At 40.2% G+C, this 24,939-nt stretch overlaps 2 protein-coding genes across 2 annotated transcripts in view; both read left to right on the top strand.

Moving 5' to 3' along the window:
* Positions 1-16,172, top strand: part of ZNF654 (zinc finger protein 654) — a 30,068-nt gene extending 13,896 nt beyond the window's left edge. Inside the window, exons 5-9 of the mRNA XM_064728034.1 lie at positions 3,019-3,221; positions 3,960-4,099; positions 8,156-8,297; positions 9,743-12,068; positions 12,398-16,172. Coding sequence (XP_064584104.1) covers positions 3,019-3,221; positions 3,960-4,099; positions 8,156-8,297; positions 9,743-12,068; positions 12,398-12,405 — 2,819 coding nt within the window. The 3' untranslated portion in view covers positions 12,406-16,172. The remainder of the gene's footprint in view (positions 1-3,018; positions 3,222-3,959; positions 4,100-8,155; positions 8,298-9,742; positions 12,069-12,397) is intronic.
* A 3,037-nt stretch (positions 16,173-19,209) lies between these two features.
* Positions 19,210-24,567, top strand: C1H3orf38 (chromosome 1 C3orf38 homolog). Its single transcript, XM_064728047.1, has 3 exons — positions 19,210-19,370; positions 20,668-20,885; positions 22,603-24,567. The coding sequence occupies exons 1-3, from the start codon at positions 19,238-19,240 to the stop codon at positions 23,176-23,178; spliced, it is 927 nt and encodes a 308-aa protein (XP_064584117.1). The 5' UTR covers positions 19,210-19,237; the 3' UTR covers positions 23,179-24,567.
* Positions 24,568-24,939: the final 372 nt, after the last annotated feature.

The raw sequence follows: 24,939 nt of genomic DNA on the forward strand, positions 1-24,939 counted from the left end.
ATCACTGTGTTTGTGACTGTGTTCATTGAGAGAGAGGAAGAGCACTGAAGACAGGACAGCTCAGTGAGCTGCCTCCTTAACCAGAACAAGGGTTTTGATAGCAAATTAACATGGTTATCCCTTTGTTGTTCTGCCTCTTTTGTGAAGCAACTGCTTGAGCAATAGATTTACCCATTATTTTTATTAGGTATCTCATACAGTACTGGTCAAATAAGTACAGAAACAAAATGAAAACCAAGATGAACCTTGTTTTGTTCTGCATCCCATGATTTTGGTGATTGTGATGGGGAATTAGGTCTTGATCTCCATCTCTCCAGCAAAGAATTAGTTTAGTCCTTTGCTGTAATGTTTCTCTTGGGCATCATGAATCCTCTCTATGATGGGTTACAGTTTGAGGATGTTTGTTTTTAACCTGGCAAAGCAGGAATGAAACCTGTTATCACTAGATGGGCACTTGGTTCCCCTTTGTTCCAGGCTGCATCTCCTTCCCCTCTGCTGAGAGATTTTCTCTCCTTTTACCTTGATATCCTCACACACACCCTTGACACATCTCATCTTTGCTGACAAACATTTTATTTTAGGTAATTTATATTTTGAGAGCTTGTTCTTTCTTCCTCTGACTTCCTCTAAAATTTGATTCTTGTGAAGTCTTACACAAAGCAAACATCCTGTGTTGCTTTATAGGCTCGCAGTGTGTATTTTGAAACTTGGCCATGTAGCTCCCTCAGGGGTTATTTAAATAGGAAAACCTGCCTATTTTTGCTGAATCACCAACCATTCCTTGCAAAAATCAGTCTGTGTGAACTACATAATCCTGTCCTGGATTCATTAACTCCATGGAGAAGCTTAGGCCAAGACAAACCTCTCTGTGTCTGTCTCTGCAGGAATTGTAGTAAACTTGGAGACGTCACAATCTCTTTGGAGATGGCTGGAAACAAAGCAGTCATGGAGTTGAAAGAAAAATAGTAGGCTTGAAACATAGGAACATTCAACTTGTAATGGACTGGGGAGAGTAAGGTGGGCATCTGGAAGAGAACATGGCAGAGGTGGAGTCAGAGGGAGCAGTTAAAGAGTTTCTGAGCTGCTGCTTGATGTCTGTTGCTCTAAAGCAAAGCGTCACTGCCTGAGTAGGAATAAATGTTGTTTCTTAGTGTATCTCAGGCTTGGCCAAACACTACTGTAGTTGGCAGTTGTCTTTGGTTTGGGGGGTTAGAAGAGCTCTATGTGCTGCCCTGGGAAAATGGGACAGTCCAGGACAGGGAAGGGAGCACTGCCTTGCCAGCAGCGTCAGTAAAACTTTGGGAACAGAGGAGGCTGTAGGAACCCCCATCCTTGGGAGCTCCTGCTGGCAGTGGTGTAGGGTGTGGAGATGCCCTTCCCTGGGAGAGGAGGCTGTCAGAGTCCCATTTGTGAAGCTGACGGGACCTGAGAGTTCCCCACACCAAGTGGGAAATACAGAACAGGGTGAGCTGTGCAGTGCAGTTCTCCCTCCTTTAAGGGGAAAGGGTGTTACAGCAGCTTGTTAGATGGGCAGCATTTCCTTACCATTAGCACTTAGCAGAACTGAGTACTTGCAGCCTTATTTTTCAGTAATGCTTGCATTACTGAAATGCTTGAATTACTAAAAATTAAGTAATACAAAACAGAGGATGTAGTTTATTATCCTAAGGGTGGTAATTCAGTAGAGGAGAGGCCTTTACTTGGCTCTAAGGACTTTTCCATATAATGAGTTTTTCTTGCAGTTCATCACCCCCATTAGACACGGGCTTGCCTTTTAGTCCTCTTCTTTTCTGAATTTGTTCTCTAAAGTGCTGAAGGATAATGGGAATGAGATTTTTCTTTCTTACAGTGCATCTGTTAACAAATCAAATTAAAACCTGACACCTTGGATTATACTGCTTAAATGTTCATTAGCATGGAACACTGCTAGCTTGCATAAAAATAGAGATGCTGGAGAAATCTTGGGTTTAAGTGTAAGAAAGTATTTAAATCCTTAAAAAAGCTTTATCTGAAAGGTTATTGTACAAGTAATCTCTTCATTTTGGGGGAAGAAAACTTCTTTGTTCTGATTGTAGTTTTTAGTAACCATTTCTTAAGCATCAATTTAAATTGCTTGTAATTAATACAGATCCTTTCTAAGGGATGAACTTTCTGCCTTCACTGTCTTTAAATTGACAGTCTCTCTTTAAAACATGAAATACTAAAGTACAAAAGTTATAGCCTTGTAGCTAGTGATGTTTTAACTTCTAATCGACAGAGATGCTACAATCTGTATGATCATTTATAAAAAGGATGCAAAGCATGTCTTGTAGGTATTTATGAATTTCCAGTTACTTCAATGTTGAGTTTTTTCAGTATCTCACTTGAAATTTTTTTCATTCAAATATTAGTGTTAATATTACCTTCTAGAGCTAAAAAAGATTTCCAGAAATTAGGAGCCAGATTTTAAAGGTATTTAGATAGGAATTGTGCCCAGTAGCCCTTTCAGAGGAAGATGTGTTTTCCAAGCAAGCAAAATCAAGGCATTCAAAGCTTCTTAAGGCAATAGCCTGTGAATTGCAGTTAACTTTATTCACTACTTGGAGGTCTTAGATTTTAATGGATAATGAGTATCTTGAGGTTTTTAAAAATATTTATAATTATAGCTTTGGAGGTGATGTCAATCCTGTGCTTCTGGCAGTCACACATATTCCACTGCTGAGAAAGGAGGGAATTTTTCTTTCTTTAAAATGCTCACATCTGCTTCTATATAATATAAATTTCACCAATCCATTGTAGCACCTTGTGTTAACTTGTTAGAAACAAAATACTGAATTAGATTACTGGTTTAAGAAAAATAAGTTTCTGTTTCCAAGCAGAAGAGATTTCTGATGGTATTTAATATTTTATAGACTTTTTTTAGCAGAGCCTTTATTTTTTCTTAATATTATTTGTTATTAAAGACAGCATTACATTTAGACATATTTGTTGTTTGGACTTCATATTCTAATTGCCTTTAAATCTCTCTTTTCTGTGCAGTTAACAAATATTTAAGCTCTGAAAATCCACTGTTCTTTGAACTCCGTGCCAGATACCTTATTGCCTGTGAACGCATCCCTGAGGCAATGGCTCTTATCAAATCTTGCATAAATCATCCAGATATCAGTAAAGATCTGTATTTCCATCAAGCTCTTTTCACCTGTCTTTATATGTCACCATTAGAAGATCAGCTATTCCAGGAGGTATTGTTTGTCAGTATACATTTATTTTTTAAAATGAAGTGGTGCTTTATACTTGCTGTGTAAGAGTTGTTGAGAGGAGCATGTGGGACTCTGATTTTGTGGAACCAAATGTCATAAAATCAGGCAGCCACATTGGTGTTGCTCAACTTTGTGCTGGCTTAAGCTTGGAAAAGTTGAATGTGAAGTGCCTACAAATCTTGTTGACCTAAATGCATTTTTTTGGTCAAGTATTCTTGATACTATAGATCTAGTCCCTAAATATTTTGTGACTTGAGTGTATTGACTATTTTACTATTAACAGTTTTAGTAAAAGCACTTGAGCCTAATTAATGTTAATCATACATGACATAGTTTTGTTAAAGTTTTTTAATGATGCCCCAATATGTAAAATGGCACTTGAGCTGATTTGATTTGGGCTATTTTATCACTAATAGCACTTGGTAGATAACAGTGGTTTTCTTAACCTTGTTTTAAGAAAATGCCACCCAAGATGGCAAGAACAAGTGCTTTTGTGTTGTTTTAATTTCTCAGACAATTATTTCTTAGAGTAATGGCCATCAGAATATGAAAGAGCTTGAAATCCTTTTAGAAATCTTTACTTATAGATGTACACAAAAGCCATTTCAAAGATGTCCTGTGTTAATAGCAATTCCTGAAGTTTTTAGTAGAGCAAGATCTGATTGGTTTTGATTTCATGTCAGCAAATTGATCTAAATTGATTTTATTTTAATTGTATAGCACTTGTTGAGGACTGATTGCAAGAGTGGAATTGAGATCATCTGCAACACTGAAAAAGAAGGGAAGACTACCTTAGCCTTACAGCTTTGTGAATCCTTCCTAGTCCCACAGCTCCAAAGTGGGGACATGTATTGTATATGGTAAATACTTTATTTCTGGGGAAGCAGCTGAACAGAAAATACATGCTTATTGCCAAAATGAAACTTGTCTAACTTAAAAATACCAGATAAAAATGACTTTTAAATGTTCCTGGTGCTTCTGTTGTGCCTGTTTGCCCTTTAACACACAGTCATATATAGGGTAGCCTAATAGTTTATAACTCTTTATTTACTATTTCCAAGTAATGTAAAAGTGAAACTTTACGTGCCCTACCTAGAAATGTAGCATTTATTATTAGCAAAATGCAGTCTGTAGTCTTAACCATGTAGATATGTTGCTCTGTAACTGTAGTGTGTCACCAGTGTGCCTAAAAAGAGAATGTGTGGTGCTGAACATGTGCTGTTAATTATGGAAACTGGGATGTCATGAACAGAGGTATCACGTAGCTGGAGTTCTCTAGAGAACATGGAAGATGTCTTCACACCCATTTCATTATCTTGATACCTGGGCTTGGTTTTAGGTCTAAGAAGTGTTTTCTAGATTTCATCACTCTGAGGACTGGAAGATGACTAAGGACTATGATTCTGTTGAGCCTGTATAATTTCTGTAACTAAAGGAAGATCTGCATTCCTTGATAAAATATGCTTTCTTTGTTTGTGTAATTAAAGCAAAGCATCCTAGCAAGGATTTGATAGAGATCACATTATCTATATAACTAATTTTGAGTTCAGAAACTACCTTGGATTTCTGTGTTCCCAGATTCCAGGAAATCAAGAAGCTTTTTTGTCTTGAGAAACTAATACAAGTTAGATGTGATAATGTTTACTTTGATACTAATATTTTTCCTTAACTACTAGGCTGTAGTAGTAGTTGCTCAATCAAAACCATTTGGATTTTGATAATGACATCCCTTGTGGTACAATGTGTTGGCAATGGCTGCTAATGTTTTTCATCAAGTCTGTCCAGGAAATGATGGACAGGACTGTCCCCATAGGAAAGATGAAGTTCAACCCAAAAGATAGCATTTGTGTGACCTCAGTGGGAATTGAATCCATGTTTGCTGATTCCAGCCCAAAAGCTGCATCTCCCTATTTCTTACTAGGAAATTACATGTGTAACCTCCATGAATTAATGCTTTCTGATTGGGGGAGTCAGTCTTTGATGAAATGCATTTTCAATACTGTAATTAAAGCTCCTTTTGCTGTAGTAACATGTTGCCTTTGCTCTTACCCAGCTGATTGAGTTTTGCATCATCCATTTTTGAAATTGCTGCTCAAAGCAAGATGCATCTCTTTTTGTTCTGGCAAGTCAGATGTCAAAGATGAGTCAAAGAGGAAATTCTACTAGAGGCTCGAGTATTGTTTGATCGCTAGATTACAGGGAAATAATCTTGCCATCTCAGTACTTTAATTTATTCAGAATATAGAACTTGAAGATCTTTGGAAGAGAGTTCAGAGCAGTTCTGTCTGTGCCGCTCAAGCAGATGTTTCATTCTTCAGATGCTGAGCCTTAACAATTGTGTTCTCAACAAGAACTCTGGAATACTTCATAGCTCATGGAAACTGCAGCAGAGGTTGTGAAGGCATGACTATGCTGTAGTCCAATCTTTGAAGAAGTAGGAGCCAGGTTAAATTAACCTACAGATTATTTTTTCCCCAGGGAAGATATTTAGTGTCTTCAGAACAGTAAAAATCATTTCACCTTGTTTGGGACTGAGGGCCTTGCAGATCTAACAGAGATCTAGCTGCTAACACTACTAGCAAAGATAACACAACAGAACAGATTAGAAAGCTGTAAATAGCAAATATTTGTGACAGCCTATGTGAAAATCTTCTAGCTAAAACCATTAGCTGTCATCTTAAAGGAAGATAATCTTTAAGCAGCTTGGTCACAAAACTCAAATTTTCACTGATGTCAAGAATAAACTCTAGATTCAGATGAACAAATTATTTTCCTGAAAATAAATCATTGTGCAAGCTGTGCTTGGTCATACTAAATTTTTTGTGTGAAATAATGGCAAGAAATCAATTTATTATACTTTGTATCAAAGTGTCGTTCTCTTCAGGAAGACAATATTTTGATCAAGTAGGCACAGATGGCCTTCCTTCTCTGACAGATGATTTTTAAATGCTATTTTGGCTGTTCTCAGGTGATTTCTATGCAGTAAATTTAGTAAGTCAAAGCATTTTTACCACAGGTTTGATCAATCTTTTGGCAAAGCATGTTCACCACTTACTAAGAGCAGCCAAGTGTTTAGATCCAGCTAAGTTAGGGAGGGCTTAACCATCATTTCATGTTGCTGGTGGAGGCACACAGTGGTTTTGGTCTTTTGTAGGTAGTTAAGAGGCTGGAATGCATGGTTGCCTCTGGTAAGGAGGTGCTGAGTTCTGTGATCTCTCAGTAACAATTTAAATTGTCCCAAAGTCAGAAATGGACTTAAAGAGGAGAAGCTATTGTACTGACATGGGAAATAAAACTAAAGGACTAAAATAGTGTTTCATGTCAGGGTCTAGGTAAATTGTGCGTAACACCTTGTTCTTTAGCCGTGCAGCTCTTCCTTCTATTTGCAGCTTTCTGCTCTCCTTTTTCAGCTCTTTCCTTGTGCCAGCCTAGCACTTGTCTGAACACACAGCAAGCCCCTTTAACCACTAATCTCTCAAGAGTAATTTGATTTTTCTCTCATTCTCTGGGATTAGTATTGAAATGGCTTGCTCTGAAATGATAGGAGGCAAAGCAGAGAATGAGATGGATTATTGAACTGTAACATATAACAGCAAAATTACTCAGTTCTTACTGCTGTACTTCAGGTTGAGGCTTCTATTGAGTTGTTAAGAGTGGTTTAGTGCATGAAGACGCTAATTTCAAACTTGCATATGAAGTTTGCAAGTATGTAGAATTCAGATTTTCAGCCTGGTAAAGGCAGATGTGAGCAGTTTGTATCTTTAGGAAACCAGAAAGTTTATTTTTTTTGTGTATGAGCTGCTTATAGGTGTCCCTTTTCAGTTTCCCCCGTAAGCATGATCTTTGTTTCAACTTTAGTTCTCTTGGGTTCTGAATGAAAGAAACCAGTCCAAGTCTCAGTGTCAAGCAGAATTCTAGAGCTGTCCTGAACTTAAAAGTGGAGCTGGTTTTGTCATAGGCTGTTCTGTCACTTCCCTTCTTTCAGGCTCTGAGCTCATTAAGAGAAGCTTAACCTCAAAAGGTTTGTCTGACACTGGAAATCAGCCAAATATTTTCTCAGTAGCCAGGTTTGTTTTCTGAGGGAGGAGATTGCTGGAGTAGACAAGTGTCTTCCTTCAGAAAATGCAAGTCAGTGGGTCCTGCTTTCATTGTAACACTGTGGTGGGATTTCTCCTGAGTCCTAACTAGAGCTACCCCTGTGTGAGATCTTAGTGCTGGCAAATCTTCTTGTGGCTAAAAGTTAGCCCAGTTGCCTTCCTAGGTCTCTGACTTCCAGAGCACAGAACTTCTATGCTGTAAACTTCAAGTAGCTCTATTTTATAGGCTAATGTATCACATGTGCCGAGTTTAGCACTAATCTGTTCTTACATTTCCTTTAACTGCAGGTCATGGAGATGTAGGATAGCTGTAGAACCTGAAACTTTGGTATAACTGCTCTAGGCAGAAGATTGTGCTGTAATAACTGGAGAACATCACTATTTCCTGCCACATCAGGAGCTTCCTATACTGCCTCCCCTTTTCACATTCAAAAGCTTCTTTTCCTAAGGACTCTTCATCCTTGTACTGGAAGTGACTTAATCCCAAGAGCACACAGATGTTTGTTGCCTGTGGTGTTGAGGGCTAGGTGCTGTTCTATGTGATTTTATTGTGAGCTTCTCTGAAACTGAGCTGAATACATGAATGTTTTGTTGAATATTTAATTGCTTGGTGATAGGAGATACCCTGAATGCTTTAACGAAGTAATTAAATTGCATTTTCCGTTGTGCACATCTTGGTGTTAATTAGGTCAGTATTACACCCTCAAATATGATTTTAATCACAGAATATGCAAATAATTGTCTTTAGTAATGCATTGTGCTTAGTGAGAGTGTTCCAAAACTCCATGTAATTGAAATATTTTATTCTCTACCTAACAGGGACCTGATCTTCATTTGGAGTAAACTGCAGCTCAAATCTAACCCATCCAAACAAGTGTTTGTGGACCACTGCTACCAGCTTCTAAGAATTGCTACAAATGTCAGAGTCATTTTCCCTTTCATGAAAGTCATTAAGGATGAAGTAAGTTCTGTTTGTTTTTACGTCATCCACCATTCCTTTGGTAACCAGTTAAAATAAAGAGAAGTGATGTTCATGTTGTGTAATGACCCCTTTTGGTGAAAGTTAAAGAGAGGTTAGGGAAGGATGCAGTATTATCTTTCAGATTTTGTCAGGTTCCAGAATGGACTTGAGCATTAAGATTGCTTGTGTGGTTTTAAGATTTTTTTTTACTGAGTTCTGAGTCTTTGTTTCTGCAGCAAGTTTGAGGGATAAGTCCATGGAATAAATGTGAATGATTGGGTAGGGTTTTTTTTTTTTCAGGCTGACCTCTTAAGGAAATAGGATCTGTGTAATTATATGTGCCCTTCCTCCTTGTTAAATTATGAATCCTTTTACCGATTCAAATCAAAACTGGACAAAAACTGGACAAAATGGCTTAATATAAAATAAAGGGAAAGGCAGAATAATACAGGAGAATACATGATTTTTGCTTCAGAAAACTGTGCTGTATTTCATGCTTCAGATCTCAGTCTTGTTCTGCCCCATTTGCAAAAGGTGTCACATACAATGCTTTGCACTTAGGCGGAGAGCTGTTTCCCAACAAACGTTACCATTGACCTCACTTAACAGAGCTCCTTCATGTTTTTTTGCCCTAAATGAATTCTAAATTATTTTGTCAGATCTAAATGCAATAATTTGTTGCTGTTCAAGGGTATATATGCTAAAATGCCTGTGGTGATACTAATAATTCTGTTTGTGTCTGAATAGTTGTATTTTTTTAATAATCCCCTACTTATGGAGCAATGTCTGCATTTGTTAAAACCCAAATATAGGCAGTATTAATTATTTCTAAATTTCCTGTGCCACTTTTGACTTTAATCTGCTGCCTGTTGGGCAGAGTATTTCTGATCATTCCTCTGGGTTCCATGTTCAGCATGGGGCCCCCAGCTTCACGTGCTTGAATAGGAATTCTGCTCATTAGAAAGATGGGTCATCAGTTTTGGAAAATGAAGCCTTTTAGATTTTATGGCTATGGGTTGTTGTGATTCTCCTGCTGGTTGTTCAAAACTGAGTAATATTATCATGGTTTTCATGTAAAAAAAGTTAAAGAAGTTACAATGGCCAAAATATAGAGGAACTGTCCCATTATATTGTGAAGCAGCCTAGGTAATGTAAAGGCTGGCAGAAGATACTGATAGATCAGCTATGATCTCTTGCAGTTCTGGTTTATATCCCCAAATAGTCTTTTACTGCAGAGCTGAAGCTTTGTAGCTGTACAGCTTTCAGTGCAAACCATTTTTGTACCTGTATTGCTAGCCTTGTTTGAGCAATATTTAACAATGTTCATGCCCTTGGGTGAAGTTCAGAGGCAGGATGCTTTCTGAACTCCTGTTCTGCAATAGATGACTATTAATATGTGGGATGTTTGGGAATTGTTTATGTACACTGTGATTGCCTTCCTGCAGGTTGGTGAAGATGGCCTTCAGATCTGTGTTGAGATATGTGGGTGTGCCCTACAGCTGGACCTCCGTGAAGATCCCAACATGAAAAGTCTGATTTATAAAGCAATCGCTCATTTTCTGCCAAATGACTTGGAGATCCTCAGAATTTGTGCTCTCTCCATCTTTTTCCTGGAGCGCACCTTGGAATCTTACTACACTGTTGAGCATTTGTACAAATGTGCAGATGAAGAATACAATGAGTGCACTAGTTCTGTTCAGAACCGCGTGCGGTTCGAGCTGCTGCCCATCTTGAAGAAAGGGTTGTTTTTTGATCCAGAGTTCTGGAATTTCTTGATGATCAAGCAGAATTGTTTAGCCTTGTTGGGGGATAAAGCCTTGGATGGCTTGAGTGAAAGTACACTGGAAAACTCTCCTGCAAACACAGAGAAAACAGCAGAGTACAGAGCTCTGGGGGAGGAACGTGGCTGTTTAACAGATGTCAGCAATGGGGAGCTTGACCCTGGAAATGGCTCTGGAGCCCGCTCCAAAGGGAATGCCAGAAAGAACCACCAAGCTCTTGAGGCATCCAGAACGTTGGATCAGACTGAACCAAGGCACCGCTGTGTGATCTGCAACAAGGAGTTCCTTGGGGATCACATAGTGAAACACGCACAAGCTCACCAAAAAAAGGGCAGCTTCTCCTGCGTGCTTTGCACCAGGAAGTTCAGGCAGAAAGGGCTCATGCTGAAGCACTTGAGGAATCACGTCAGGAAGATAGAAAGGCAACATCTTGCTGCAGCTCTTGAGGCTGGTCAGGAGGCTCCTGCTCTTCATGACGTGCAATGTTCTAGTGTTCCTGTGTCTCTTGAAAATGGGAGTTCTGAGGGTTCCAAAGATACTGAACCAGAGGCTACAGTAGCTACAGTACCTCCGAGTTCTGATCAGGTCCAAGAGGAGGCTGAGAATGCAGAACAGGTTTTTGAGGCAGTGGAAAACCATCTAAGTGACCAGGATGATGCTACTGAAAACAGTAGTGACAGCTGTTTTAATAATGTTCCTGATGCTTTGAGTACAGAGAGCTTGCCTGAGGATGATGAGAGCTCCAGTAAAGAGTCACCCATTCTGCATAAAGTGAATGGAGCGTTTGGCCCTCAAAAAGATATTGATGCTTTGGATGAGGAAGGAACCTTTAAGTGCCCTGCTAATGGTTGTGCTAGAGTGTTTAAAAAAATAAGATTCCTCAACAAACATGCTAGGAAAACTCACCCAACTGATCTGAAGGTGCAGCAGCATATAATGAAATGGAATAAAGGAAAATGCCGCTTCTGCCAGAGGAAATTTGCCGATTCCCAACATTTTATAGACCACCTGAAGAGACATGTGTATCCAAATGTTTACTTTTGTTTACACTTTAATTGTAATCAGAGATTTAAGCTGTCAACTGAGCTTGCAGAGCATACAAAAAGTCACAGTGTGTTTAAAGCTCAGTGCAATTTCTCAAACTGCTGTGAGCTATTTGAGGAGCTCCCTTTGCTGTATGAACACGAGGCTCAGCATTATTTAAATAAAACCCCAGAATGTTCAGAAGATGCAAGTGAAAAAGATTCTTCAGATGATCCTTCAGAACCTGGTAGTTACCAAGATGATGATGAATCCGTTAATGAAAAAGAAACTGTAGATTTACCAATTCCAACCTGGAAGTCAAGGAAAGATTCTGCAGAACCAAAGACATATATTCAAAGTGTGGAGAAGAAAGCAAATAATGTAATTCACAATGGAAATGAAAGCTCATCTGAGGGTAGTGCTCCAGTTTTAAGTTTGACAGACCAAAAGACACCTGTGTTACAGCCAAATAGTGAAAACTGTAATGTTGTTAGTGACCAACTGGTCAATGGGCACAGTGACCCAGATCAGACATCATCCAAGGCAGCCCAGGTACCTTTGGACAGAGTAGCAGATGAAACAAGGACAGAAAATGGGTCAGTGTTACCAGTTTTACAGAATTGTCATGATGCACCACAAAATAATGCTCCTGCAGTCTCACAAGTACCTTCTAAACCAAATCAGACAACAGAGACTACTTCATACGGTGTCATCTTAACAAAACCCTACGTCAGACCATTGCCTCCCAGTTACCTTGATGAACGTTACATTAGCATGCCAAAACGGAGAAAAATTTTGGCTGATGAGGTAGATGCTTACTCTGAACAAGACAAACTTTGTAGCAAATCAACAGAAAGATTTAGATGTGGCAACTGCTTGACCATCTACTGTAATTCAGAAGCACTTGAGGCTCACCTTGCACAAAAGAAGTGTCAGACGCTCTTTGGATTCGATTCAGATGATGAAAGTAAGTCCTGCAGTCCTTCCATGCTGCGTTCTTTGGCAGTCCATAGCAATCAGAAAATGCTCTTTGCAAACAGAAATAGACAAGACACACACTAACTAAATCACAGTACTCTGCTAAATTGTAAGTTAAAATTGGACATGCTGTTCACAATAAGAAAGAGGTGGTGAGAATTTGTAGTCAAACTAATGGAAAAGACTTCTGATAAAACAGAATGGGGTCATTCAATCAAAATGTCTTTCCTTCCATGTTTGAAACTAAATATGGTGAAAAACATAAGCAGTGTTCTAGATTAAGAAATTATTCATGTTCTGATCTTTTGTCTTTTACAGGTGCCTGATTCAATGTTGTGGAGAAAAGTATCAGACGAGGAGTGGTGTAAGGAAACACTACATGAAGCAGCATCAGTTTGTTTCCCAGTTGGCCTTAATCATGAAGCAGTCTCAAATTCCTATAGAAAAACATGACCTTGATAAAGCACATTTTCTAGACAAAACTCACAAAGGAGTAATAGGAGTTCTGCAGGTCTTGAGTCCAGAAAAGTTGCTACAAAACCCCCAAAGTACCAGTTATCAAAAAAAGCCATGTTCATTCCAATGATTGAAGCTTAATGGCACAGCTTTTCTAGCATGAAGGTTGAAGGACGATGAGGTGAGCAGGCAGAGGAAGCAGAGGTGTTCATTGCCTTGTGGAAATCCAACCAGCCAGTTCTGAAAGCTGCTTTAGTTTGTGTGGTTAATGCCTATCTGTCCACAGAGCTGAGAAGGAATCATTCAAGGAGGTATTACTTTCTTACCTTGTGGATAAATGCATAAAGAAACCATGCGTTCTTTTTTTTTTACTTTTTTTATTCTGAGTATGTGAGTCCATTATCTGCTCAAAAGAATGGAGATTGTTTCATAAACTTCTACTCAGAATCCAAAGAGGAATGTGGAAGAAAATCTTGAGCTAGCTGGGATGCTGGAATAGCCAAAAACTTGAAGTACAGAACAAGCAGGAGAAAGTGAGTTGATTTGCTGTTTTGTAAGTCTTGCACACAGTGGAAATGAGATGCATGCAAGAGAAGCCCTTTGCAAAGCTGAGGTAAAAGTGGCTCCTGTAAAATATCTGCTGTAGGTGTAGGAAGGCCAACACAAGTGATAGATTGTGTGGATATTAACAGCAGCTGATGGAAGCAAATCTGGAATGTTGGGAGGGCTAAGCTTGCAGAGTTAAACTAATATTCTGCAAGCACAGGGGTCCCTCAGCTGTTGGTAGGACAGATGAGAACTTGAGAAGGCAAACAGAGGCAGAGCACATCAGGTTGGGGTGAACAGAATGGTCAGGAAGAACCTGTTTCACATCTTAAAGGTGGTGGGCCACAACTCAGTACTGTCACTAATTATTCATTGTGTAGAAAGGAGAAAACAGGAGTCCTCTCAATCCTCAAGACATATTGCAATCCCATTTAGTAGCATCCCTTGAAAGGAGAGCCTTTCCCAGAGGCTGGTGAAGGAGTTACTTAAATGTTAAGCACTTTATTCACAATTCACTGTTCATAGAAACAATCACAATGTGAAGACAGGAAATAGGAGTTCTTCAATTCTATATGGAAAACTGAAATACAGAAGATTTTGAAACCAAAAAGATGCCATTGTAATTTTTGGTCTTCCTACCGTAAGGCAGAGGTGTGGCAAACATGCACATTGTCCAATTACTGTACAAATTTATCCTTTAATTTGTCTCACACTGTCTTGCCACATAATATTTTTTTTTATTTGGGATCCTGTTCTATGGAAGTTTTAGTAGGATTTCAGGCAGTGGAGGCACAGGGGTGAAAACTGATGTTCAGAGTCCTTCCAGAAATGCAGGACAGCACAGAGCAACTGTTTCTGCTCATCTGTCACTGGAAGAGTTCATCACAGTGTGTGCAGGGCTTAAATCAACAGGTGGGTGAAAACTAATGAGTAAAAAATGAGGGGGTGCATAAAGCCCTCTGTTCATTGTAGCAGTGGCTCACTATTGCATACCCAAGGGTTTCTCTGTAAGGTTGGCTATGGAGTAGTTCTGGAACAAAGTCAGTAGTTCAGTAATGCCTCTGCTGATAATCCTCTGTGGAACTAAACAGATACTTGCATTAATTCTGCTTTCTTTCCCCTTCCTGCAAGGTAAAAAGAATGTGAATTCAAAATCATGCTCTTGCGTTCTAGAAGAGTTTTGCCTTAACTTTGAGTTGGATTAACATAAAAGGTTCTAAAATTATGATCACAGATATGTGTGCATTACATGAATCCCAGTTATGGCCCACTTCCAGAGATTTGTATGATGTTTGAGGCACCAAAGAATTTTTTTTGCCATTGCAAAAAACCTGATTTAAATGCATCATTCATTATATATACGTATATACACACTATATATATATTTACATGTATAAATACATTAAATTTTTTAAACCAAGTTAATGGGGTCCTTTATCAGACAAATGCACTTTCACATTTTTTACTTAAGATACCAACTAAGTTTTAAGGACCTGGGTACTGTGTTGAATGTTCCCAGGCTCCCCCTTCTTTGCTTGACGTTGCTTAAATATATTTGGGAGAAAAAAGGGTTCATGTTAAAGTATTACAGTTCTGAAAATCTAAAAAGTGAGTCAACAAAAAAAACCAAAAAAGATGTTTATGTAAAATCTTTTTAATGTACCTTTTAATCTTTGGTGCTTTTTTGCCTTTTCCCTGGAGCTCCATATGTTTGAGGATGCTTTAAAAACATGATTGAGACTTGTATTATCTTTGGTTTAAGTGTGTAGATAAATGCATCTGTGTACATGCATAAACTGTGACCATAATTTTTTGTACCTGCATTAAAGTTATTTTTGTTCCAAGATGCTTTTCTGGGACACCACCATTTGTTCTCTCATGTATTCAGTGTGAACACTCTGGAGAATAGGAAATATGAATTCTTACATAGGTGAAGATGAGCATCATCTAACAATTATCAGGAATCTGTTAAATTGACTTAAAGTAGCAAGTGGGTGGTAATGTTTTAAAATAACTTTTTTCACTTCAAATGACATTGCATTTTCTTTAAGCTACTCTCTGATACCTGTTGGTATTCTCAGATAGTTGCAGTATTAAGCAACTTTATTCAGAGGCAAAAAGATACTTCGATCATGTGTGGAATAATTCTCCATGCTTTTTAAGGATTTTTTATTTTGAGTATTACCCCATGCCCCGAGCGTGCAACTTCTAAGGCTGAAAACCGGTTACAGGTCTTGAAAGTTGTAGGTTTTTTGGCTGAGTTTTTCCCTCAGACATTTAACATTGTGATGTAATTGGAAATCCTTGAAGATGTATCACTTTGATTCAATAAATCCTGAAGTGCATGTGTAATGGAAGCCTCCAGCTACCCTAAAGCTGCCTGAAGTTGTCTATGAGCTTAGGAGCCTTGTTGGATCAAAGTTGGTGCAATTAATGACATTCCTTCTGTTGGATTTGGACTTTGTTTTTAAGAGCGTTTCCTCTAACCCCATCATGTTTCACTGTAAAGGTCATGGAATTTCTCATTTCAAAAAGCTGCCGCTTGGTGTAGGTACCTTTCACAAAAAGAAAAAAGGAATACTGAAAGTAGGTTGCAAGTGGTCATATCTGTGGGACAAGGTCACTGGTACTTTGGTTATTTAGCCATATTCATAAAAATTATATGAATTGTATAGTTTGGATAATTTATAACATTAAACTTTGTGATTTTAATATCACATGGAAGGTTCAGCTGTACTCATTTCTTTTATTGTTTAACACCAGTGCTATGGACAAAAGACCCAAAGGGGGGGTGGTAGTGTTACTATTTTCTTAATTTATTTGGTACTGTATAACACCTTTCTGATTAAATGCAGTGTATGCATTTGGGACTCTTAATTTGTAAAAGCTGTTACAGGTTCAGCAAGAAAGGAAATTTGTGCTTCCTTGTTGAATGTTAAATTATTTTACTTTGCATTTTATATAAGAGTACAAATTAAAACTGAGCCATCAAACTGCAATAAATCTACAGTAGTGTTTCGTTTTAAAGACCTTTTTTACTGTACATAGATTTGTTCAATAAAACATTGTCTTTGTTGTTGATAGAAACTGATCTTGTCTTTTGGAGAATCACTCTGGAAATGGTGCTGTCATGTTTAGAGCTGCTGTGTTATGTTTAGTATGTGATGGTTGAGTGGCACCTGTGTGAAGGTGCCAGGTCCTGATGTTCCAGGTGTGTGCATATTTGGGTTTGAACAGACCAAGCTTCAAAATGGGGGCAGCAGTTAATTCCTAGGGCTCAAAATGCAAATTTGGGGCCACAGACAAGTCAGGGTACCACTGTTTTAACCTACTTCTGCTTCTGGTTGGTTGTCAAGTTCAGACAGCAAGACAGTGTAACTGCTCTTTTGTTTTGCTTCAGAGAGTTCAATACTGCCACCTGAAATTACTGGATAATTTAGATTTATTATTCACAGCCCTGCAAATTCCTAGGTTTTTTTGACTGCAGCTTTTTGACTGTCTTCTGGGAAATTTTGGATGGTGACTTTTTTGTGTGTTTGTAACTTCAAACTTACCTTTGTTTTCTACTGTGGATAATTTTGACAAGGTCCTTGCCTGAGGAAAGTAAGTGTGAGTGTAAGGGTAAGGGATCTCAGGTGCATTTTGCCAGCAAAAATATTTATAGAAATGGCCATGTGTACATAAACTATTTAATAAATATGTTAACACCAAATAGGAACTTCTTTGTGCCTCCTCAGATGGACAGGAGGGAGAAAATACAATGACAGTCCTTGTAGTAACTCCTTGAATTATGACAGCAGTTTGTTACAAGAGTACTGTTTGCCTTTTGGTTTATATAGGCTAATAATTTTCCTGTTTCTTCCCCTTTGGGAATGCCAGTTCCTGCTCAATGTTCAAGTCAATTAAAAGTTTGAATAAAAATTCTAAAGGGAATTTTGAGTTATGAGAAGGAGAGAAAAAAATGAAACCTACTTCTGAGATTATCACTTTTCCACCCCATTGCCTCCAAAGGGGGAAGATTTAAAAAGTAAGATAAAATGTAAATGTATTACAAATAATCCTGCTGACAGGGCTGGTCTTGGTTTAGAACAGGAAAGGAACTGTGGGGAGACATTAGTCCTGAATATTGAAAAGTGTCTCTAATCTCTGATCCCAGTGCACTTTTCCTCTCTAAGGATTAATGGGTATGTGACTATGCTGAGGAAACCTCTCCCTGCCTTCCCCTCCCATCCCCTGATTTCTTACTGAAAGCAGAGCCAAGATCTCAATCTAATTTTTAAAATGGTATCTTGATGGTGTTTTTTTTTTTGTTTCCCTGAATTCCAGAAGATTTTGATAGGCATTACTCCTTGAAGGTTGCAAATCTAAATAAAGGTTTACTGAAACATAAGCAAAATGAAGCGAAGGTAATTTATGTTTCTCAGATGAGTTGTCTAATTTGTAGTTTGCAGGATTGATACTGATCAAGAATATTAAATCATTGTGCACAAGGGGAAGGTTGGTGCAGCAGACAATAAGCATTATTCTGTTAAAGCTTTCCAGGTGTTTCCAGATTGAGTTTTTATTGATGTTGAATTTAAAATTCATGGGCAAATTTTGTTCGGCTGTTTCTGGCTGACATGGAATTCATTGCTGCAGCTCAAGAGAACAGCTCTTACTCAGCTGAATAAGTGTTGCTTTTCCTTCTGATCAGCCTGGGACATCTGCATGGGCTTTTTTTAGATCTCAGAGGAAACAGGGATATAAGGAATGTCCTCTGTTCCCAGCATTGTTCTGTTGTAGGTTTACCAGATTTTTGGGGCAGGTGTTCCTTACTACAGCTCTGAACAGAGCCCACCAAAATGATGAGTTCAGTTGTTTGTGTAAAAGCATCATCAGTAATTCAAACGTGATTATTTTGAGTGTCTTTACAGGATCTGTGTGTTCTTAGGTTTGACATCACAGACAGCTTTAGCACGAAAAGGTTGTCTCCTTACACATTCCTGTTAAAGCACGGGGTGGAGCAGAGTGTTGGCTTTTGCTGCCACAGAGAGGTCAAGCACTCTTTGCACCTTTATTTTTCTCAGCATGTAGCTTATGATGTTTAGTTCAGTGGAAGCTTCTACTGTCTTCTACTCCCTTTTTTGTCTATCTTTCCTCTTTTATGAAGTGTCTATCCCTGGTTGTCTGCCCCTGACAGAGAAAACAGTGCCAAGTGGAAGAGTAACACAAGGTTGAGAGCTTGCATTTATTTAGTAACAAAAAGCATCTTTAGCTTATAGGACTGTTTTTCCTTAAACAGGTGCTGTGCCATGCTGTCCTGGGGCCATGCATCACTTGGGCACATGCAGTTCTTGCCTCAGGCACAAGTGGATTGGACTTTGGCTTAGTCCAGGTGAGGTGACCTGTGGTAGGAATCATAGGATGACATCAGAGAATATCCTGATCTGGATGAGACCCCCAAGGATCACGGAGTCCAACTCCTGGCCCTGCACGGGATGCCGAGAGCCACACCCTGTGCTACGAGCACCATCGTGCTGTTGTTTGAGCTCCGCCAGGCTGGTGCTGGGGAGAAGAACCTTTTTCTGATACCCAGCCTCAACCTTCCCTGACACTTCAGGTCACTGTCCCCGCAGAGAGGTCAGTGTCTGTCCCTCCTCTTCCCTTCAGGAGGATGTTGTGACTGCAGCGAGTCTTCCTCTTGTCCAGCTGAAGAGACCAAGCCCTCCTCATACAGCTTCTCCTCAAGGCCCTTCCCCATGGACACTCTCTAATGGCTTTATAACCGTGGTGCCCAGAGGTGCCCCAGGACTGGAGGTAAGGCTGTCCCAGCCCAGAGCAGAGCAGGACAATCCCCTGGCTGTCCAAGCTGTCCCCAGCACAGGGATGTTGCCCGTGGCTCCAGGGCCGGCTCCCATCCCCTGGCCATGGACCAGCACCCAGACATCCCTTTCCATGCTGCTGGTCTAGCATCTCCCCAGAGCTCAGCACGACTTCAGGGCGGGCTGGAAGGGAAGGACAGACTCAGATCTAAACTCTCCGTACGTTTAACACGCACAATCTACACATTTCAGCCCGCCTCCAGCCGCTGTGCGCCCCCCGGGCCGTTTCTCCGAGCGGAACCTCGGTGCCGGCTGCTCTTTCCGGCGGGCGCTCGGCGCTGCACGAGGCGCGGCCATGGCGGGCCCGGGGCTGAGCGAGCGGGAGCGGGCGGGGTGCCGGGACCTGCTGGAGCTCCTGCACACCGAGGAGCTGCTGGCGCTCACCGACACCGTCACCAACCGCCTGGTGCACCCGGAGAGCCGCCAAGGTGCGCGGGCAGCGCCGGCACCGCCGGCCCGGGGCGTTCCGAGCGGGGCCGGGCCCTGCGTTCGCATCCCCGGGCCCGGCGGCTGCGGCTGGCCCGGGGCTCGCAGGGCTCGGGGTCGCTGCCGGGAGCAGTCTTCTGCACGGCCCGGGGGGTGGCTGCTCTGAGCTTGGGGCTGTTCAGGCCGAGGAGGTTGCGGTGGCGACGGGATCGTAGCCGACCTTCCGCTCGGCGAGCATCTCTGTCCTGTCAGACCCCTGCAGTGAGCTGCGGGCACGGCTGGGCCCTTAGTGCTGAAAAGTATTGAAAGCTCCAGAGTCTCTCGCTGGTGGCGTCAGTCACATTTGCGTTCAGGTTTTGAAAGGGTGAAATACAAGTCTCCGTTGAACTTACTTTTTTGCAGGACAGTTCCAGCTGTGACCATCCTCCATTGCTTTATTGAGATTTGTTTCCTAAGAATTAATTTTTTATGTGAGTTACCTGAGGCCACTGGGTTTGTTGGGTTTGTTGCCCAGTGGCCTCAGATACACACACACACACCTGATGAGTATGTATATGTAATATATACGTGCTTGTACTCAGCCTTGAGTACATTTCATGTGATGTAACTAAAACTTGTAAGATTTGCCCAATACATTTCTTTGAAAGGTCTTTTGCCTGTAGGTTTTGGGATGGTTTTTCCTCTTACCTTTTTTTCCCTACTTTTTGCAGTGGTTGTAAGTTAAATGAAAAGATTTTTGTGTTTTGCTTTAGCTATTTTTTTCTGGCTAGATTTAGGGTTTTTATAGGTCCCCTGTTAAGTGCTAGCCTCAGTTCAGGTGGGAACTGTCTGCTACAACTGCTTTAAAGAGAATTTAAGTTTTGTTATGTTTTCTCCTTCTGCCACAGAGCTTTGTAGCTGAGTTTTGTTTATTGTTGCCATTCAGTGCACTGTTGTGCTAGGATGCATATTCTTATGAACATGGGAGTTGTAATCTCATTAGTGTGGAAATAAAACAGATTTAGTTTCATTTCCAGCAGGCTTCAGGAAGGAGGAAGGAGGTGGAGCTTCATTTTCTCAAACTACTGTGCGTTGCTGAAATAGTTACTGGAATTCCTGTCCAAGAAGCATGTTTGCAAGCTTTTGGGTGTATTCTGTGTCTGCTATGATGAGGCCAGATTTCAGTTTACAAACTTTTGTCTTCATGTCCTGCCACCTTGTCTTGTGCTGTGTTTGGAGCTCAGGAGTTTAAGAAATAGCTTAAGTTTGGGGGTTTATTGTGAAAGAAGATAACTCTAACTTCAGTTCCTTTCTTTGCAGAGGCCATTCATGCCATTCTGGTGTACAGCCAAAATGTGGAGGAACTTCTGAGGCGCAGGAAAGTCTACAGAGAAATCATCTTCAAGTATTTGGCAGCGCAGGGAATCTCGGTGCCTCCCTCCTCGGAGAAACACGTCCTGATCGAGCGAGTGAGGCAGCTCTGGAGCGGGCAGCTCACGGCTCGAGCCCCGGAGCCAGGGCACAGGAAACCTGCGCAGGTGAGTGCTGCTGCTGCTGCTGCTGGAAACCCTGCGGCTGCTCAGCGCTGCCTCCGCAGGGTGAGCAGTGCAAATGTGGCTCTGCACCTGTAGGAAGGTCCCAAACCTTTTCAACTCTTGGTTGGTTTGGTTGGTTTTTAAATTACAACGTATGAAGGGGTCTGTCCTGTTTTTCCCAGTGTTTGAGCTCTAATGTGCGGGGTCTTCTCTGTGCTTTGAGTTTTTAGATTGTCTTATCAGTTAAAATAGAAGTTATTCCCAAGTAGTTTTGTGGGTTCAAGGGCAACTGAAAACAGTAACAATGTCACAGAAATCCTGCAAGGGCCCTTGGGGTTTTACTGAGTTTATATATTGATTAAATGTGCAGTTTCCAGCAGTGACAGGTCAGTGCCATTTGTTTTCCTGTTTTTCCAAACAACTGAACTCATCATTATGGTGGGCTCTGTTCAGAGCTGTAGCAAGGAATGCCTGCCCCCAAGATCTGGTAAACCTACAACAGAACACTGATGAGAACAAAGAACACATTCCTTACCCCTGTATTTTAGATGATTATTTCCTCCTTGAGATCTAAAAACTGTCCATGCAGATGTCCCTTGATCAGAAGGAAAAGCAACAAACATTCAGCTGAGTAAGAGCTGTTCTCTTGAGCTGCAGCAATGAATTCCATGTCAGCCAGAAACAGCCGAACAAAATTTGCCCATGAATTTGTAACACTTAATACAGTGTAAGGAAATGTATTTTGGCATTACTAGCTTATTTAGAAGTAAAAATTTTTGCCAGTTAGCAAATCCTCATGGTGTAATGAACTTGAAGTTTATTTGTGGTTCTAGTTGGCCCCCTTGCTGTAGTTGAGAGCCCTCATGGGCAGCAGCCCCACCTTCTGGGCTGTGAGAGCTCTGTCCCTGTTAAGAACCTCTTGCACTGAGCTTTCCCTCAGGGATTAACTGATAGCTAACTGATAGTTAGCATTTAGCTGAGAATTGTTTTCAAAACAATTTTCTGTGTGCATAATTAGAGAAAAAAGGTTTCTCTTAACAAAATTCTGTGGTTAATGGTACATAAATGAAATACTTAAAGCACAGTCATAAATTTAAAAGAAAGTCAGTTGAGTTATTTATCACATCTTTCTTTGCATTTGTTTTATATTAATTCTCGTCTCTTCACCACTTTTGAAGAAATGGGAAGCCTTAACCCATGTAACAGAATTGGAAATTAATTTCAACTTGTAGTGAAGCAAATACTGCATTTCTATACAGAATTCTCCAGACTTAATTGCTTAGTGCTTATAACACAGTTTAATACTTACCAGACTTTGGTGTTAGCAAACTTGATATTTGATTTATTTCTAAAAAAGGTCTTGCTGTCAAGTCATAAATACTGAGAAGACCTACAAAGTAACTGTACATTTAGTTCCAAAAAATGTCACTTTACATCCTTTCCTTGCTCTTTTTCAGTAGAACCAGGATTTTTCTCTTTGTTTGTAAAGAGCCCAAGACAGTGAAGCACTTTCTAGGTGTAATTCAAAGAACCTGTCCTGGTTCTGTACATTAGATAATCATGTTGGTAAAAATAAGTGAGATTTTACTTTGGTGTTTCTCTTCAGGCACTCTGGCTCAGAACACTTAAAAGGTTTAATATAAGTATGTGCATGATTTGATGTTTTTCTAAGTGATAATCTTGCTGAACAGTTCTAAGAAAAAAATTTGCTTGACTGCAGAGTCATGGAAGTGGACAGAAGTCACCACAAGATGACATTGTTGGTCTAGGAGGAGAATTCTGCCAGTGGTACTTTGAACTCCTGAACTCTCAGCACCCTTTGGGAGTAAAATCTGAAGCAACGTGGGGACCACAGCATTTTTGGGAGGATGCCAAACTGAAGTTCTGTTACAACACTTTGGAAAAAAACGTGGAACAGTATGTGGGTGCAGACATGGTGAGCCTGCGCCTGCTGTCCCTGGTTAAAGAAGAATGTCTGCTCTTCAACCCCAATTTGCATTCCAGTGGCCTGAAATGTGCCATGTCCCCTCATGGATTGGTGCTGGTGGCAGTGGCTGGCACAGTTCACAGAGACAACACTTGTTTGGGTATCTTTGAGCAAATCTTTGGGCTCATCAGCTGCCCCATGAGGAATAACACCTGGAAGATAAAACTGGTGAACCTTAAAATAGTAGGGCAGAACGCTCTGGAGCCTGGGATGCAAATGGAACCACCTTCCATCAAATATGAGTCAAACCAACTGAGAGAGTTCTATGATGGGAATGAACTGACTGTGTTTGAACCTCAGAAATTCTGAGCATTTTGTCACAGCTGGCTGAGGGGCGGGGTTGTTGCTGCCATGCAGTTTCTCTGCTCTGAGTAAGATTTGCTGAGTGGCAGGCTGAGATACGGGGTATTAACACAAGTGATGCTTGTAGGCACTTTCCAAGAGCTAACAAATATTTCATGGGTATTCCTTCAGGTTTTGCACTGTCATTAGAGTGGAGTTTGGTTATTCGTGGTTGCATTTAAATATGGATTGGCAGCCATGTGTAATGAGGGGTTCACAAACTGCGCATTCTCTTCAGGACACCATTTGAAACTCTTGCCTGAGCTGTAGCACAAGTCATTGCATCTGGCTGTGGAAATGTGGGAGGGCTAAGTGTTTAAATGGACATCTGAATCCCAGGAAAACCAATAGAAAACCCAAAACAAAACACTGTGAATGGAGGCAGCTGCTGTGGATGTTCTAAATGTGTTTTAATGGGACAGTGCAGGGAACTTGGCGTTGTTGGAGTCTTTTTAGCTTCTTTGCACTGATTGCTTCCTGTCCTTTCACCTTATGGTTCCAGTTTTGTCTTGAACACACAGAATCTTTTCTGTCTGTGTCCCCAAGCAGACAGGCTTGAGATGGATGCCCATTTCTTGCACTGACTGTCTTGGATCAAGAACTTGATTTCAAAACTTGCAGCAACACTGTATGAACCAAATGCTCTGATAGTTATTTTGTATGTAATTACAAGAGAGTTTTTAATGTAGTAGTTTTGATTTTTGTATGTCTTCTCAAAATAAGTATTTTGTTTACTCTGAGCTGTTTTATTACAGGTATTGAAAGTCCATTTGTTACCACTGGGTGGTTACAGTGATAGGTCACACTAAGAAAAGTTATCCAATTACTACTTAATAATAGCAAATTATTAAATTATTGCCAGTGTAAACCTTGATTTTTTTTTTGCTGTGTTTATTTATAGGGGATTAGAGGTGAGGTGAGGTGAAAACTTCTTTTTCTGCATCTTGTTTGATTGTTTGGGAATTTTTTTTTTAATGTTCTGGCTTTGCTGTTTAAAGTTCTGAAAACATAAACATTCCCCATAACTTAGCAGAACCAGAAGAACTGTTCCCAGGTGTGTGTTGAAGTATGGCTGGGTGAGAGGAAACAAGAAGGTTCAGGTATGCACAGAACTGATCTTTGTGAACAGTCTGACTCTTGCTTTCTCCTTAAATTAATTTCTTTTCTAAGCAAAAGTTCAGATACTGTGTTGGGATGTTCTTTCTCAATAAACAACTGAGTTGTGGCTTCTAATTTTTCTGTTGTTTAGAATAAATATCCTTACTTAGAGTTCCAAATTCAATTTTCAAGTCATTGACACAGACAGAATGTTTTAAGAGTAGAAGAACATTGACTGTGTGGCAAAGGTTTTGGCTTAACTTTGACTTTAAGGGAAAAGTCAGGACTTGTTTAAATGGAGCTGGACAAGTTTCAAAAAGCTGAAACTTTTACAGGAGTGAATTCATCCCTCTTTTTAGAAGCTGCTGTTCAGAGCTGAAGGAATTAATTGTTGATTTACCATTGGAAGCACTGGACACTTTAGTTGTATTTAGGAGGTTGAAAAAATGAAGTAAAATTTCTTCTAAGTGTTATCATCCATTTTCTTCTGTTTTTTACCATAACAAATATTTTCAATAACAGTTTCTTATGTCTATCACTACCACTGAAGCTGCAATGCTAAATTTGTGCTTTCTAGATCTATCTCTGGTAAATAATTTGATAAAAAGCAAAATTCTGATTTGCAGCAAA

The sequence above is a fragment of the Zonotrichia leucophrys genome, chromosome 1 (assembly GCF_028769735.1).
Source record: "Zonotrichia leucophrys gambelii isolate GWCS_2022_RI chromosome 1, RI_Zleu_2.0, whole genome shotgun sequence".
Taxonomy (NCBI): Eukaryota; Metazoa; Chordata; class Aves; order Passeriformes; family Passerellidae; genus Zonotrichia; species Zonotrichia leucophrys.

Bases quoted from the DNA above. Each gene is read 5' to 3' on its own strand.
- C1H3orf38 (XM_064728047.1), top strand. From the start codon at position 19,238: ATGGCGGGCCCGGGGCTGAGCGAGCGGGAGCGGGCGGGGTGCCGGGAC. The intron at 19,371-20,667 runs GTGCGCGGGCAG...CTTTCTTTGCAG, and splicing joins GCACCCGGAGAGCCGCCAAG to AGGCCATTCATGCCATTCTG. The intron at 20,886-22,602 runs GTGAGTGCTGCT...GCTTGACTGCAG, and splicing joins GGCACAGGAAACCTGCGCAG to AGTCATGGAAGTGGACAGAA.